The 18,314-nt window shown below is 39.5% G+C and overlaps 1 protein-coding gene across 5 annotated transcripts in view; it reads right to left on the bottom strand.

The window, feature by feature from the left end:
- The window catches only part of Ahi1 (Abelson helper integration site 1), a 141,471-nt gene that overhangs the window by 112,095 nt on the left and 11,062 nt on the right, over positions 1-18,314 (bottom strand). For all 5 annotated transcript variants that reach the window (XR_004121562.1, XM_031380555.1, XM_031380557.1 and 2 more), the window contains exons 3-10: positions 16,145-16,314; positions 15,491-15,710; positions 13,673-13,865; positions 13,375-13,470; positions 10,082-10,267; positions 7,869-8,021; positions 6,658-6,790; positions 3,331-3,454 (exon numbers count right to left, since the gene is read on the bottom strand). Coding sequence is in view for 4 of the 5 variants with exons in the window: in XM_031380555.1 (XP_031236415.1) it covers positions 3,331-3,454; positions 6,658-6,790; positions 7,869-8,021; positions 10,082-10,267; positions 13,375-13,470; positions 13,673-13,865; positions 15,491-15,710; positions 16,145-16,314 (1,275 nt within the window). In the remaining variant the exon portion in view is untranslated. The remainder of the gene's footprint in view (positions 1-3,330; positions 3,455-6,657; positions 6,791-7,868; positions 8,022-10,081; positions 10,268-13,374; positions 13,471-13,672; positions 13,866-15,490; positions 15,711-16,144; positions 16,315-18,314) is intronic.

The following is an 18,314-nucleotide window of genomic DNA, read 5'->3' as shown; positions in this document are numbered from 1 at the left end:
GCTGCTGTGCCTGACACCCTCTGCTCCTGCTGCTGTGCCTGACACCCTCTGCCTTCTGCTCCTGCAGCCTGTGCTGCTGTGCCCGACACCCTGTGCCTTCTCCTCCTGCAGCCTGTGCTGCTGTGCCCGACACCCTCTGCTCCTGCAGCGTGTGCTGCTGTGCCCCACACCCTCTGCTCCTGCTGCTGTGCCCGACACCCTCTGTCTTCTGCTCCTGCAGTGTGTGTTGCTGTGCCCGACACCCTCTGTCTTCTGCTCCTGCAGCGTGTGCTGCTGTGCCTGGTTTTTGTGGGCAGACTTGGGAATCTGAACTCAGAACCTTATGTCTGCCCTTTCATGCATATCCTGCTCTATTTGATTAAAAGAATTATGTTATTTTGGCAGAGAAAAAGCTTTTTCATATATTAAGCACTATCTTTATGCTTACCACGCCATTTCTTTTTCAAATGTCTGTGTGCATGTGTAAAACAGTTGAAATCAGGCAATGTATACGAGCTCTGTAACTATAGGTCAGGGGGTATTTTATATGATGGATTAGGTGACTAAAATCAAAAGAGCATATTTGTATTGGTAATTTATAGTTGATTTATAAATTACTACCTAAGACTTATTTACCAAATTCTAAATAAAAGAAAAAATATAGTTAGCTTTTCAATAGAGACATTTTGAGTTTTCTCAGCAGCTGATTAAAATATATGTTGATTACTAAAAGAACATGCTAATATAAAGAAGAGAAAGATTTCAATGAACATATACTATGTGAGATAGAATTGAAATGAAGATAACAAAATTACTAGTTTGAAAGGAATATTATGATAGTTAAAGGTAAATTCCTCAGCCAGTCGCTAGTGAGTCTTAGGTCATTATTTGAAATACTATAAATAACAATGAAACAAAGACTTTCAAAATGACTCAATACACTATAGTGTAGATGTATTTCGAATGAAGCCTTTTTTTGTGGAAAAAGTGAACTTGTTAGTTGATTTTTTATTTACATAAGGGTAGGCTCCAACATCAAAGGAAATGTATTAGCGGTTTCTCAGCTGCTCATAAAGAACAAGGAGATACAAATTATAAAGAGTGGATAAAAACACAAAATATCCTAAAGATATTTTGAAAGAAAGCCACATCCTCAAAGCGGCTACAACAGAACATGTGAAATGGGTGTTACTGGGGAGATGTTGGCCCGCTGGAGAGCTACCACATATTACAGGCTGCTGAGCTGCGAGGAAGCCAGTCAAGGAGAGAATAAGCTAAGACCATACGACAAAGCTAGCAGGTCACAGGAGACACTGAGAAAAACTAAGGAAAACACACAGTGATGTCTGCGGAACAGAGTGCAAGTCAGACGTGGAAACTTGCTGCTCGTGGGCAGGGTCACCCTGTTACTGTCCCTTCAGAGATAACACACTCATTACTAATATCCCCTTGCTCTTTCAAAGGCCTCTGGTCTTCAGTTCTAGTTAAAATGCTTTTCAATGCTGAGTGGTGGTGACACACGCTTTTAATCCCAGCACTTGGGAGGCAGAAACAGGCGGATTTCTGAGTTCGAGGCCAGCCTGGTCTACAGAGTGAGTTCTAGGACAGCCAGGGCTACATAGAAATCCTGTCTTGAAAAAACAAAAAACAAAACAAAACAAAAAAACCAAAAACAAAAAACAATATAAAATGCTTTTCAATGCATTCACTGCATGCTTTCACAGAACTTTTATGACACATAGAGCTCGAACTCGTGCCGATTTTAATGCTACTTAGAGGAAAACAGAAATGGTGAAATCTCAGTTGGCTTTTAAAGTTTTAAAATTACATTTAATTTGTGTGTGCATATGCGTGTGGGTATGCATGTGCCACCACACATATGTGAAAGTGAGGGGTGATCAGCACATGTGGATCATCTCCTTCCAGTATGTGAGTCCTGACTATCAGGTCACATGTAGGTCCCAGATGTCTTAGGTTTCCAGGCTTGGTTGCTTTCTCTGGTGAACTACTTCACCACAAGTCTGGGTTGGATTTTAACTGATTAAGGAGTCCATGCCCATCCAGCTTTGTTAAAGGTCAGGCACAGATATAAAGACAGTCCTACTTACAGACTCAGTAGAGATAATCAGTATACCATAACCTGATGTCAGCAAATGAAAGATGGAAGATGCTGAAGCTGAGGCCTTTAAGGTCTGGATCCGCAGCCAACAGATGAGGAAATGGCTCAGTGGGCTGAGCACTTGGGTGACTCGGGACTTGAAAATCCATAGTCACATCTCAGCAAGTTTACGCCCTTTCCTTAGTATGACTGGAATGGCTGTGCTAAGACAGTATGCCTGACAATGCCCATAGGACATTTGGAGGAGTAATGAGTTTCCCAGATTAATAGAGAGGGAAGCACACTGTCCCTAATTACAGTCTTTCACTTAAATATGAACAATGGGGCATTCTGAACACTAGTTACTTTATAGAGAAAGGGAAGCTGACAAGGTGGCCGGTGCAAGAGCCCAGGCATTAGAAATCATACAACTCATTAAGCAAGAATAGGAGACAGAGAAAGCAAATGAGAGTGAGGTTAGTGTGCATCTCAAAATGAGTTTGATAATAGCTTCCCGGGCTGAAGAGAATGTGTCTTGGCTGTCTAATCTAAATGACATAGATAAAAGCATCTTGAAACCTTTTGTTTTACCATATTTTGAGTATCATAAATATTCAAGGTTAAACAAACAGCTAGAAGATATAACTAGAGTTTAAACATTAGCTTTTAAGGCATTCTTATTAAGTTATATGTGCTGGCCATGCGTATAATCCCTGTACACAGGAGGCTGAGGCAGAAAGAGTGCACATTTGAGGTTAGCCTGAGCTACAAGTAAGACTATGAAAAAAGCCTGAATAATCAAACAATAAATAAAATGTTGTATTGTGAAATACATCAAATTGAAAGGAGACAGCTTAACACTAACTTTGTGAAAATGCAAATATTTATAATTTATAACGCTCTAGGGTAAATCTATTTGGTTTATTCTGACCAATGGATTCAAGCCTCTATGTCAAGCCTACAATAAAGACAGAATCCTCACATGCATATAGGACAAATCTCAAACATTTAACCTTCTTGCAAGATATTAATTATCAGTTTATATATAGTCATTTTAAAAACAGCAAGGGCCAGAAATGATATATATTACACAGATAAAAGATATGACTCACCATAATTTCACTGCTGATAACCAGTCAGTGTGCATGGTGCACAGTTATGATGTTAGGGGTATATGTGTCTCTTTGTATTCTCATACCTTTCCTTGATGGCAATTAACATACACTGCAAGTTCTTCCTGAATGTATACTAACCTGGCAGTGCCGTCAGAGGATGAAGTAACAAGATAGCGATCATCTTTTGACCAGTCGAGATCATAAATGATATTGAGATGGCCACACAATTCTCTCATAAAACGTCCAGAAGGAATTTCATATACTAATAAAAAATATTTAGAAATTAAATTTCTAGGAGATCTTTACTTCAACAAATATATAAATACACAACTTATAGTAATTTAGATAAAAATTAAGTACTATCTGTAAAATTAAAACCAAAAATATTTGTAATATTAACACAATTTCAAAATATACCCAGAAACTGTTTTTTATTTGCTTTAATCCCAAGTTTACACAACATTTTATGTCTTAATGCTGACAGTATTCTTTAATGTGCTCTTAGTTGCTCACACTGTAAGAACCCTAAAAGAACTTTTTGTAATTTATTACCAAAAAATAAATAAAAATTTACATTGTACTTCAAGTACTTAACAACTTAAATGTTGGCAGTTCATGAATAAGATATTACTTTTTTCTAAAAAAATTAAATTCTAAAAAGTTTTGGATGTAATGAGAACTATAACTGTCCCACTGTAAGGAAGAGCACAGTGCGATGTGCAGCGAATGAACTCCACAGACAGACAGACACACAGACACACAGACAGACAGACACACAGACAGACACACAGACACGCAGACACACAGACAGACAGACAGACACACAGACAGACACACAGACACACAGACAGACACACAGACAGACAGACACACAGACAGACAGACAGACAGACACACATACAGACAGACAGACACGCAGACAGACACACAGACAGACACGCAGACACACAGACAGACAGACAGGCAGACAGACAGACAGACAGACAGACAGGCAGGCAGACACACAGACAGACAGACAGACAGGCAGACACACAGACAGACACACAGACACGCAGACAGACACACAGACAGATACATAGACAGACAGATACACAGACAGACAGACAGACACACAGACAGACAGGCAGGCAGGCAGGCAGGCAGGCAGAGCAAGCATGGTGAACAGTTATTAGGACTCAAGTAAACCTGGAGGGCGGCTAATAAGAACAGGGCCAAGTCTCTACTCCCACCTAGTGGTAAAATCAACTGCGCTTTAGGAAAGTGAAGACTCTAGGAATCTAGTCCCCTGTAAGAGGGAAGAGAAACCTTAGTGTCACAGAGCTCTGGGAATTACCTGGCCATGCTTGGGAGAGCTGGGGAGCACTTTGCTGAGAAAAGGGCTGACTCTCAATAAGGAAATCAGCTTTGTGGTGTTACAACCATCTAGTTACTCCTCCCTATACTCACACAACCTTACAAACAATGAAAGTCACAAGCCCAGAAACTACTCAATGAGGCAGGATGGGTCTAGAGCTCGGGACTCCCCAAAAACCCCAGTTCCAAAGACTTTCCCCTATTTCATGACCTATCAGATCCAAAACTGGACCCAAGGCTTACTTCCCATGGCTCTGTGTAGGCGTCTAGTGTGCATTTGAAGCAGTCGGTGTGCTGCGGCTGCCTAAGGGGCTGGCATCAGCTGGAGGTCAGAAGCAGCTTACTCAAAGAACACAAAACACAGACCACATTCAAAATATTGCTGAGAATCTGGGTTCCTCACACATGTCTGCACAGGCTACGTGCATAACCAAGACAAGCCTGGAGGGCCTTATCCTTATGTAGGGGACACAAAGAGGCTCACCACAAAGAAGAAGAAAAGGCTTGGGGAGCTTTCTATTGTGAACTGAAGAACTGAGACAACATCCCAGGATAGTGCTCCTGGCGATGAGGATTAGCAGACCCATGAAAAGTGCTAATACTAACTGGCTGACTGGGTACAGTCTACAAAAGATTGATAACATAGCAGACAATAAAGACTTTATGGAATTCATCTAGGGGCTTCGCTGCACAACCAGAGCAGTAACTAAACTCAGGTGGTGATGGCAGAACACAGGAACCAGCTGTCCTCACTACATCATCTCAAATACCCAGTTTTCAACATAAAGTTGTGCCATGGAAAGAGGCAGACAAACAGGAAAATACAGCTTCCCACAGGAAGGAAAGCAGTTGTTGGAAAGCATCCATACAGAAACCATGGCAGCCTGGTTCTCTTCTTTCTCCACAAGATCATTAGTCTATTATCATCAGTATGGCCTAAGACCTAAAGAAAACCTAAAGGGCTGAAGCAGAAGGATAACTCCTCCCAAAGAGAGGAAGCATCTATAAATAAAAACAAACCCACAGGAAGCTTTAGAGCAGGAAAGTGAGACTGCTGAATTATACAAGTCAGGAGAGTGGCTCAGCACCAGCCTGAGCTGGCAGAGGAGGAAGCAGTAAACTGGACAGTGTCAACTGAGATGATCCTGCTTGGGGGAGAGAATGAAGACAGAGCGACAGAGATCCACTGGACAAGACCATATCAAAAGGGGCGTGATGGCGGTCCTAGGAAACAAACAGCATCTGAGAAGATGCTAGATGAAACTCCTGAGATTTATGAGAGACATTAATCTGCACACTGAACAGGCTTGGTGGATTCTCAGTCAGACATGCCTTATTCAAACAGTGCAAAGCCAGAGACAATGACTCTGACTGCATATTCTGAGATCTAACCAGTAAGCAGATCTAAGTCTCTGATTATCTAAGCAGGTAATAACATTTAGCATAGACAAATCAGAACAAAAGGAGCCTGCTCAGACCCAAAGCAAAACCTGACGATTGCCATCTGGGTGCGTGACTCATCAACACCATGAACCGTGTGTGGTAAGGGCAAGTGCAGTGTGGTCTCGCACTCAGCACAGAGGCCCAGAGGGCTGGCTTCTTCTTGCCTGGGAGAGTCCATTTCATTACTAAGATAAGAGGAATCTTTAAGTCCAGAATAGTGCCGCAGCACTTTTCAACTCTCCAAAGCTACAGAGAGTGCCTTGGCCTTTCTGCTGGCTCCCCTTCTCCATGGGAACTGTCTTTGAGGGACTTCAGGGCCTTATTACAATTCTAGCATATGACAAATGCTGCACTTTGTAACTCAGATTATCACAACTGTCCACTAATATGGACTAAAAGTTTCCTATGAAATTTACCCTTCCTTCTTGTACTAAATGTGTATATTTAAAACAGACAATGTCTACAAAAATCCACCTGTATGCTAAAAAATAACATCTTCCATTCAAGCAGTCTCATTTTGAATAGATTCTAAAGAGTAACTGTCCCTTTATTTAAAGAAATCTGACTAACTTACTAAGAACTTCTTAAATTAAGACTTTTAGATAATCCAAAACCAATGTTAGACTATGCAGATTATAACAAAGTTAAATAGATAGCATTATTTCTCACGTATGATCGGATATCCGTCTCGGCTAGCACAGGCGGCTGCTAATATCCTTCCATTGTGAGAGAAATCAAGACAAAAACAGCCTCGCTCTCCAGCATTCAGTGAGAAGAGATGCTTGTTTGGGATGCGACAGGCCTGAAAAGAATATATTTAAACTACATGAATCAAAAAATAAAATAACCCGATAAGTTCCATTACCATAATTTTCCCCTAAAGTTCTATTACTATTACATATAGGAAAAGAAACACAGGTACATGGAATGATGGAAAACTACACAAAGTTATTCAGTACAGATTTACTACAGAAAACTATTTCAGTACAGAACTGGTTTTCCATAAAATTTATATGTCTAAATAGCACTTGATTAATCTAATACACAAAGAAAGAATGCTCCAACACTGTCATTGAGACATTGCTCTTATACAGCCACAGAAAGAATGATTTTCACCTGCTTGTTTCATGACAGAAGCCATGTTTCCTAAGGTCAGAAACATCTGAAAACTAAAGTACCACATAATGTTAGAGCCTAATTCAGGATTTACGAATGGTTGTCCTCAGGACTTCTTTCCTCCAATAAGCACCCGCTGTTGCTGTCTCCAAGGCAGAGCACAGTCCCCTCTGACTTTTCTCAGTTTTGATTTCTGTGGTTTTGATTATTTATGATCAATACGGTCTAAAAATATTATGTGGGAAATTCCAGAAATAAACAATTCCTCAGTTTTAAAATGTATTGGACTTCTGCGATACCACCTCCTCCCCTTGATATGAATGATCTCTTTGTTCATGTGATGTTATGTATTTTACTGGCCCATTAGTACTTAGCAATTGACTAGTTATCCAGCTGACTATCATGATACCGCAGAGCTTGTGTTCAACTGACCCGTATTTCACTACTGATGGCACCAGGCATGAAAGCAGTGATCCTGTACATGGCTTCCTTTGAGTGCAAAGGTGAGAAGGCAGAAGTCGGCACGCACTGGGTCCTCAGTGCGTATCATCAATGTTTCACTTCGCTACAAAGGTTTTTAAGTATATTCATCACAACAGCTCTGTGAATAGTTATTATCAGCCGATAGTAAATATCATTAACTCAACATAGCTAATCAAGATTATTCAGAAGGGAGTTTGCGTGTGCCAAGCAGGCCTTTCCTGCCTACATGACTTTTCTCTCATATTTTGTCACACAATGGTTAAACCAGAAGTGCAGCTCACCTGGCCGGGCAGACGTTTCCACTTTACTTCTTCCTTTGAATCTTCTAGTCCAGGTTCTGTGTCCACGGAACTTGTCTCCCGGTGCCGTTCACAATACACTGGTGTACCCCTTTCCTCCTGGAGAGCCATCAGAGAGCGGTAAGATGGCTTTATCTAAATATGTATGGAAAATATGAAGAAGAACGTCATATTCAATTGTTAAATTAAACATGTCCACAAATGTTGGGCCATTTTCTCTGTCCAATCACATTAGGGCAGTGACAGGCCTGTGATTGGACAGGAATAGAGAGGTGGAGCTAGAGTTGGAGGAGGAGAATGGTCAGAGAGCAGGAGGAAAAGGGATTTTTCATCCTGGAATCAGAGGATGAGGAAGAGTCAGACCCCGTGTAGTTCACAACCAAGCAAAGGTTTTTTACAAAGTAGATTAATTGGGTTAGAATATTGTCTTTATTATTTGGTTCTGAAATTATTGCATTGGCATCTTGTAAGTTGTGATCTTATTATTATATAAACCTGATTGGATATTAAAGCCTTAAGAGTCATGCATTACCTACCGGGTCCTAGGCACTAGCTAGATGAATGATTGTGGGGGTGTGTAAGGCATTGCATGTGAGCGAGATGTTGCTGCTAGCTGGGAGAAAATAGCAAGAACCTGCCGGGACTTAATGGTGAGGTGGGACAGTACTGGCATTAGAACATGTTCCGGCGGGAAAGGGGTTTTGCAGGGTGGATTCATTTTTTAAATATTCCCACAACACACAAACACACACAAGCCATGGCGCACTTGTGAGAACTGGCTCACTCCTTTCTTCATGGGGTCAAGTGGAGGTCATGAGGCCTGTCCACAGCTGATTCTCCTTCTTATTGTTTTTAAAATACTGCGATAGAGCCTGGTGTGGTGGCACACACCTTTAATCCCAGCACTCAGGAGCTGGAGGCAGGGGGATCTCTGAGAGTTTGGGGACAGCCTTGTTTGGTCTATAGAATGAGTAGGACAGCTAGACTACATAGTGAAACCGTGTCTTGGACAAAACAAAAGAAAATAAAATGAAAATACTGAAAAAATGGTATGGAAACCTTTCAAAACACAAGGCAGATTTCGTTTTCACTCGTATAATACTTTAAATAAAAGCTATTTGAACTATGCTTCTATGATCACAAAGCTTTAAAAGTTGGGAGACAAATAGTAGACTCCAATAGTAAAAACGGCTTTCCTTATAACTTGATTACATTATTGTTTTAGTCTTTGAGACAGGGTCATAGGTAGTTCAGGCTGCCTCCACCTTGCTATGGATCAAGTGGACTTTGTGCTTTCTAGTCTACTTCCCATGTGCTGGGCTGACAGGCTCATACACACACCCAGGTGCACAAAATGGTTCTGATAGCTCTGTTCCCTGTGTCTACCTCTTCATGAACACCTACCTAGTTCTATGCCATGCCTTTGATATAACATGACATTGCTGGCTAAAAAAAAATCACAAAACTAATATAAAAAAATTGAGATTAAAAAATCTATCTCCTGATATATTTTATTTAACTCCATTTAGACTAATGCAATTCAAATTTGTGCTCACAGCATACTAAATGAGCTGTAGAATGTGAAACTCACTAGAAAGATTAATAGTAAGCAGACGAACGCTTCATTTTAGAATCACTGATGATAAAATCATTGTTGATGTATATCTGCAGACAGTAGCAGTACAAATGCTATTGCTGGTTATCTGAATGACTCAAGTGTGAAATACGTAAATCAGGGCTCTGCAAAGTCCTGCTCATGGATGAAATCTGTTTGACTACTTGTTACAAATAAAGATATACTGAACACACGTAGGCATCTCTCACCTAAGGGTGAGGAGTTGTGACATGCAGAGCCTGCCTGAAGACCTAAAACACTTTATTTCTTGCCCTTTCTAATAAAAGGTTTCCCAGTACTAACTTTTCATCCTTTTATGTTAAGTACTTTTATCTTAAAATCCTTTATCTTAAAATATAAAAGTATGCCAAAAGTTTTTTTTTTTAACAATGAAGTCTACTTTTTTAAAACTTAAAGTTCACCTAAGTATTAACTGTTACATACTTAATATGTAGTCTTTGTGGGCATCTAAAAATCTGTTAAAATAATTCTAAAAGCTTAGATTTTTAAACCTGAAAAATACATTATGTCATCATTATCTTGAATTGAAGAGATACATTTACATCTACTATTAACTTACACAGTCTGGGACCTTCAGTCCTCGTACGGTTACATACAGTGTTGACGGGTACCGATTTCGTGGACACTTGGACCACCATTCAAAAACCTCAACAACGTTCGGCTGGGACCGAGGCTTGGTGGGTGGGTAGTAGAGCTGCAGACGAAGCTTTGAGTTGATGTTGGCATTTCCATTGGCTCCCAGAAGCTTAAAGTAAGAATTTGCGTAAATTATTAACTTTTCAGAAAATACATGCAGAGAAAGCAACATCAGAGTCGGAAGCTCAGTGTTAAAAGATAAAACGAGGTTGAAATCTGTTAGGCTTATGAAGGAAAGGGCGCAGCAGCCTAGGGCAAGCTACTCTGGGTTCACTGAGACAAATGTCTTTGAGAACATTTCCTACAGGCATTCTTTTCAGCACTCAGCGACTGCAGACTACTGTGCAAGCATTTACACTACAGAAACAAAGTGGACGACACATACTTGCTTGAACTAATAATGGGAAAGAGTAAAGGACACATCACTGAACACAAACGCGCTTTCCACTTGTCAGTCATTCTTCCTACCAGATTGAAAATAAAATCTCCTGTGGTCTTCCACTTGCTCCACAAGTGTCTACTACTAAAAGTATGTCCCCATCCTCCTTTTCCTTTCCATTTGAAAGTAACCTATTCAAGTTGAGCTCTGGAACTGAAGCAGGCCTTGAACGTGTGACTACCCTGACTTAGCCTCCGCAGGAGCTGGATCACATTCATAGTTTTAATGGTAAAATGACATGTTTTAGATTCTTTAAGACTCAAAATCATTTTAAGATATGTTAATTCAAACTGTCCACTTAATTTTTCAAAATTTTAGTCTACCTTCTTTAAAAGGTCTATTGAAAAAGCCAATTAAACAAAAACCAAGATAAGCAGATAGATGGAGATTCTTAGGAAAAAGTATATAATCTTAGCAGTTCAGATAAAGCTTTCCTTTCCTACTTAATGAGTGAAGAGGAAATGTTGCAGAGAGTGAGCGCTGTATACACTGTGAATTTGGAGTAGAAAGTGAGGTTCCTTTGCAGCTCACTGATTACAGTACAAAGTGACATTCCCAGGGTGGCTAGAGCAGAAGCGCAGGCGTTAGGCGCACGACACTCAGGAGCTGCTTGTTGGAAAGACGGGAAAAAAGAGCCAAGGGAGACTCAGTGTAGAGCTGTCCCAAAGACCTGTGACAATGGGATGCTCTACACTGAGTAAACACATGGGACGGTCAAGTCCTCAAGTGTGCTTGGTGCAACTATATACAAGTGAGGTTTAGTTATGCTTAATGTCACTTAATCTGCAACAAACCTGCTATGTGTTACTGAGATTGTGTAGACAAACATGAAACCTAAGAGACAGGAGAAGAGGTAAGAGATTTGGCCGGATATGCCAACTATGTAGAGCAGAAAATGAAAGTGGGTTTAAGAAAAGTGAATCAGAGAAGAAACTGTGAGTGGGAATTAATTCGGTGGTAGGGACCAATCTTGAAGGAATGGGACAACCAAAGCACAAGAGGGTGCTGCTAAGAAAGCAGACACAGCAGGGACACCACAGGAACATCATGTGTGTGTGCTTGACACAGGAACAAGGGATGAATGTTATCATGTGGCAAACAGAAATGCTCGTGATTCAGCTGGAGAAGTTTTGGTGGCAGAGGCAAAATCTAGATTGTGGCTTGCTCAAGACATATCATCAAGGAAACACACACAGAGCACATGTTGCGTGTTCCCCTACAATCTTGGGAAAGCATGACGAGACCATGGATTTCCAAGCTCAGGGAGTGATCCTGTACTCGATGGGGAAACAATAGTCTAAAGCTGAGTAAGACAGCACTGGCCTTTAAATGAGCTCTGCATGCATGCAGAGGTCTTCACTATTGCCCAAAGCACACTACGGACTTGAAGGATTCCCCAGCTCCCAAATCATACTTTTTTGAAGTTGTTTTAATATTGTCTAGACAATGTAGTTTATATTAGTGTGTTGCTTAGCCAAGTGAACAATTCATGCTAAGAAAGCCATAATGAGCATGTCATTATGACTATAAATTGTATAATATAGCTAGCTCTACTAAGCTTCATTATTGCATGGTTAAAATAGCCACAAACATATTCTACAAGAATTTAAATACCTGAGACTAAAGGTGTAAGTGAAAATTAACATACATTGAATGGACCATTGCATTTTCTGAAAACACACATCCTAAATCCACCAGCACAGATGCTGAGCCACTTCCATGTGAACTTGTTTAAGTTTATACCAATCGTTTGCCACTCAGGAAATCAGGAAGTCCTTTGGTGGACATTTACCTCTCTGTGTGTCTGTGTGTGCTGAGACAGTGACCTTGTGAAAGCCCAAGGGAATTATGTAATACTTCTAATATGACTGTGTGAGTGTGAGTGTGTGTGTGTGTGTGTAGTATGTCTGTGTGTATGTGCTGGGACATAGTGACCTTGTGAAAGCCAAGAAAATATTGTAATACATCTAATACGACTGTGAGTGTGTATGTGTATATATGTGCTGGGACACAGTGACCTTGTCAAAGCCCAAGGGAATTATGTAATACATCTAATACAACCGTGTTTGTGTTTGTGTGTATGCATATACATAAATAATAAAAACTAAAACTGTCCAAAAATTAATCCAAACAAAATTACTGGTAACTTTGTAAAGCTTATAGTACAATGAAGGAAAAGACACACAGTATTAAACATGGAAAACACAGAATCCATTCCCCTTCATGGAGATGACAATGGCTCAATATGGATGAATTAAAATCCACATGATCTTGAAAAGTAAGGAATAAAATACTGTGCCATCTGTGATGTTCTAGTTGTAGCTTAGGACCCACACAGCAGGTCTGTACAAACCATAATGCAGGATAAATGAGCAGCTCCTAATAAACTGCTTTTTGTTTAAAACACTAGTATACTTTTCAGTGCTCTTTAAGACTTAGTACTGGCTCAGACCCTCCCATCTACCAATGCTCATGTTATGAGGTTGAGGGATTTAGGGCTGCTGACTGATGATTTAGGGCTCATACACTGAAAGGGCTGAATTTATATCTCATACATTGACCACCAGATGGCAGGATGCATGTGTGAGTACAATATCCCCAGAATCAAAAAGTATAAATAGTACACTATGGGTAATCAATAAGTATTTCAGACTTTTAATAGCTTTACTAAGAGTTGAGTTAACAAACTCTTAGAGACTCAAAAGACTTGGTGCAAAACTGCAGTCAAATTTAGAAGAGATCATTTCAAATACGTTTAAAGACAGGTGAAAATGTACCTTAAGAAATGCCCAGGCAATTTTCCGAAAGCCACATTCTTGGTTTTGAACCTCAGAGTTATTCTTGATTTCATCCATGCTTAAAAAGTCAAGAATCTGTAGATACATTTTAAAAAGTTATTTCACAGAGTAACAGTCTATCTACATTGTCATGGTCTCTATTGATACATTATCACCTGTCACCCACAAAGCATACTGCAACATTATATTTGCACATTACCATAAAACAAAACTATTAAAATCAACAGCTCACACTTGTATGCTTAAATATTTACTAAAATTATTTTTAAATTCATACCTCAAAGAACAGAATGACTTTTGGACACTCGTCAAACTCTCGAAGCAAATAGGGAAAATTTTCATTAAAAATAACTTGCTCCTCCCACTCCGGAAGCCTTGACTTTAGCTTTTTAAAGTCATATGGCTGTGTCATAATAGGAAGAATATAGTCCACGTTGTCTTTCTCATAGTAAGATGAAACAGGACGCTCACTGTTCAGAGACAAAGTTTCCATTAATTACAATTCATTACATAATTTTTAGAGGGTAAAACTGAAGAGAAAAAATTACATATCCCATAAAAGTACAAATAAGAGCTATAATGGCACAAAAACAAAAATAATGTTCTTTAACATCTAAAAAATCATAAATTTTATAAAACATTAGAAGTAATGGTGTCTTCTTACAATCTTGCATTCTGTTTTGGTTCTTTGGGTTAGATAAATAATTTATTATAAAAGTAGAAAGTGAAAGGTATAATCAACCTTTAATGTACAGAGCTAAAATACAGCAACTCCTTCAGAAGTTTAAATGAGATTATGGTAAAATGCATAGTAAATCCAAATAATAATGTAAAAAGAACTTATACTGTCATATTTTCTTTGTACGTACTAACACAACTAAGCAGATGTGTTCACTTTTTTGTAATAATCTTAATGTTCTTTTAAGCAAATATTTTCTTGAATTAGTATAATCTAGTATATTGTGTAGAGAAATTTTAATCCAGCCACATAGCTGCTCTAGTCACATCCAATGACCTTGTAGGACTTCATGATGTGGCTGGGATGCAGACATGCCCTTAGTACACACCTTTAATCTCAAACAATGACGTCCAATTGAGGGACAGACAAAGTGATGAATCAGAGAAAGATTTGACAGTATAGGATACACCCAACTCTCAACAAGAACAGCACAGGAAAGAGAAGCTATTTAAGAGGAACACAGGGAGAGAGTTCAGTCAGTTGGGAGTCAGTTCTGGTCCATACAGTTGAGTTCAGTCAGTCAGTGAGTGCAGGTAGTAGAGTTGAGCTCCTTGTTGGTGAGTTCATGCAGTTCTGTGCAGGTCAGCAGAGGCAGTTTTTACTGGGACAGTTTTATAGAAACAGGTTGCAGAGAGAACAAGCTAGACACAGGTGAAGACAGAATGAGCCAGAGAATGAGAATGAGCCAGAAGATTAGAACAGATTACTAGAATTAGTTTGAGGCCAAGCAGAGCAATTCAGTTAGAATTTGACAGAAGCCCAATTGAGTAAGTTATCTTGGAGAGGAATTTGAGCCAGAACAGCTAAGTTGAAACAGCCATCCAGAGTTCAGAAAGAACTAGAAAGGTGAGATTACTCAGCAGTAAGCCTCTGAGATGGCAATTACATCTGACAAATAAAAGTTACTTTTACAATAACAATTTATTTTATTGGCTTTTAAACCTATGTATGTATATTCTCTTATTATATACATTATATCCTATGGATTCAAATACAGCTTCTCTCTAGATACAAACTTAGGGAAAACATCAAGATACATTTGCAGCACCCCAGGCCCATGTAACACACTAATTTCAATGGAAAGGAGGAGGCTAACAATGAGAACACTTACAAAATTTACCATGCAAATTTATGACCTAATTAGTAAGCTTGATAGACTCAATATTAAAGATGGCGCATTCCCTCCATTTCTTCTGTAAAGCTTACTGATCGAGCTGAGGAACACCCACAACCATAGGACTGTTCTCTGACATCAGTCCACAGTTCTCTGTCTACTAGCTTTCAGCTGCGAAGGGCAGCAAAAAGGATTTCTACTGCACAGCTTCAACCTGAAAGTGGTATAATTTTTAGAATTACCTGTCATCTTTCTTGACATACTGGCCAGTGTGTTCATCAACCACATGGATTTTTACCATTGGGTGAGAAATCATAAAGTCAGATTTAAGCCGATCGGTTCTGTGAATGTAGACTCCCATGACAAGGTCATCATCGAGCAAACACTTTGGATGAACTGGACTGTCACGGCTTGTTATCTCATGAACACCATCTCCATTAGTGTCTTCATTATCATCTGAAACTAAGCAGGAAGAAACGTCAGTAATAATCATTCTCATACTTAGGGGTTACATATAGTTAATCTTACATTGTATTGTCTTAGTCTGTTAACAGAAGAACTTCAAGGGAGAAAAAAGGCCACTGCTGGCTTTCATTCATCAAGATAACCATTTGCAATTCTAAAATCAGTGCTTTAAAAATAAATTTTTTTATGCCACAATACAGTACAAATCATTTCCTTGTACAGTTAAATAAAAACCTATTTCTCATTATATATACCCACATACAATTGTGTATACTTCATTATTAACAAATAAACACCGTACGCTGATGAATAAAGATATTCAATGTATCCTGACTTATTTTAAATTATATCCTTCAGTTTTAAGAACTAAAGTTTCTCGACTCTCACTACCCCACAAAGGCATCTCATTTTGATTTATTAGGGTAGCAAACCTGCTTTAGTCCTCCTCTTTGTCTTCTTGGGCTTGGGCTTCGTGTTCTCCGGTATGCCGGCATCTGCATTCTGATCTGTTGAGCACATTCCTTCCATGTGGTGAGATCCCTCAGGGGCACCTTCTTTCTTTTGTTCACTTTCAACTGCACTGTCACAGACATCTGAGGGACTGAAGCACAGCCCAAGAATGAATCACTACAAATGATTTTGATAATTGTTGTTCATGGTATAGCAGAGTGAGTGATGAAAAGAAGCAAGGAGAATATATCATGTTCCTGTAAAAATGCCACCATCTGATACTTTCTTATACAATAAAATGACTGTCGAAGCAGGAGTCATACATAACACTTTAGACCCGATGGAGAGTTACGTATCTTAGGAGCCAACAAAAACAAAACTATGCACTCCACAGAATACCTTCATACTGAGCAGGATCAGGCATGAGGACCACATACCTGAGGCCTGCCTCAGCTACAAATTGCTACCCTGTCTGAAAACAAACAATGGGAAAATAAAATAGTATTTTATGATTATGGACCTATATATAAAATTAGCAAGCATACCCAGCCTGCTGCTAACTAAATGATTACTGAATACATTTCTAAATGATCTAAAACATAAGAAATTTCAGCCATTCAACTTTTGACTTCTAGATAAAAGTGCATTGCTTTTGTTCTCTAGGGGCAGGTGTAAGACTATATTTTTCAGAATTCTTGCTAACAATAAAATTTGTACCACATACAAACAGTAAGAGGTGTCAGCCTGAAACAGAAGCTGTCTGGTGTCATCTGTTACATCTGTTCCTGGCTAGCATCCTGACTAGAGCTTGTGAGAGAGAACCTGTGAAAGCCAGAGGTACCTTCTGTACAGCAGCAAGTGTGAGACAAGTGCATGAAGTTATTATGTTCTGGGGTAAGCTTTTACAGTGCCAACTGGTAGGTAATTCTTATATAACATATCCTTGAGGCACTGACCATCTAGATTATAGGATTTCTTTTTAGCTGAGAGCTTAAGGGAAAAATAACCTAGACTGCCAAAGGCTAGTCACACTAGACTGATAAAGTAACAAGTTGCTCATGTAAATGATGATTGCAGATGAAAAGAGGGTTATATCACGTGAAAGACAGTTTAAAAATCTCACTGCTTCTTACAGAGACCTTACAAATGTGAATACAGTCTCAGAAACATACACACACACATATGCATCACACATAAGACTAAACTATTAAATTGGTAATTATTATCATTGATAATTATTCTACAGTGAACAAGTACTATCCATATGATAAGAAAAATCTAGACTAACATATCAAACTTCAAGAAAGAAGTATGTGTGTGTGTGTATGTGTGTGTGTGCGTGCATGTATGTGTATGCAAAGGGGCCTTCTGAGACAGGATTTCACCATGGTATTCTGGTAGGCCTCAACTCCACTATGTGATGCAGGCTGGCCTTGAACTCAAGATTATCCTGTCTTAGTGCCCAAGTACTGGACTATATGTATGAATCATGAACTACATATATGAACCACCATATTCAGCAGGCCTGTTACTTCCATAACAGTTGTAAGTGGGTAAATGTAGACATGTTGAAGGTAGACTGTCAGTGTTATGGCTCAGCCTCTTATATCACTCAGCTTCTCAGAAGAAACAGGAGAGCGCCATTCCTGTCCCTCATAGGGCTACTGTAAAGACTCGGAGTGTATTCTCATAAAGCTTCTAGCATAGGTGCTGCATAAAGGTTGGCAGTTATCACTTCAGTGGCAATGTTCCTAAACGCAGCCCTAACCTTAAACTATAGAGTGGATCTATGTGTCGATGTGAAGACACTAGAATGTGTTTGTGTCTGTTGATGTGAAGACACTAGAATGGGTTTGTGTATGTCGATGTGAAGACACTAAAGTGTGTCTGTGTGTATCGACATGAAGACCCTAGAGTATGTCTCTGTGTATAAATACGAAGACCCTAGAGTGCATCTGTGTGTCAATGTGAAGACACTAGAGTGTGTCTGTGTGTCAACGTGAAGACCCTAGACTGTGTCTGTGTGTCAACGTGAAGACCCTAGACTGTGTCTGTGTGTCAACGTGAAGACCCTAGACTGTGCCTGTGTGTCAACGTGAAGACCCTAGACTGTGTCTGTGTGTCAACGTGAAGACCCTAGACTGTGTCTGT

The sequence above is a fragment of the Mastomys coucha genome, unplaced genomic scaffold (assembly GCF_008632895.1).
Source record: "Mastomys coucha isolate ucsf_1 unplaced genomic scaffold, UCSF_Mcou_1 pScaffold2, whole genome shotgun sequence".
NCBI lineage: Eukaryota > Metazoa > Chordata > Mammalia > Rodentia > Muridae > Mastomys > Mastomys coucha.
Note: the sequence above shows the minus strand (reverse complement) of the source record. Positions and strands in the feature narration are given on the sequence as shown.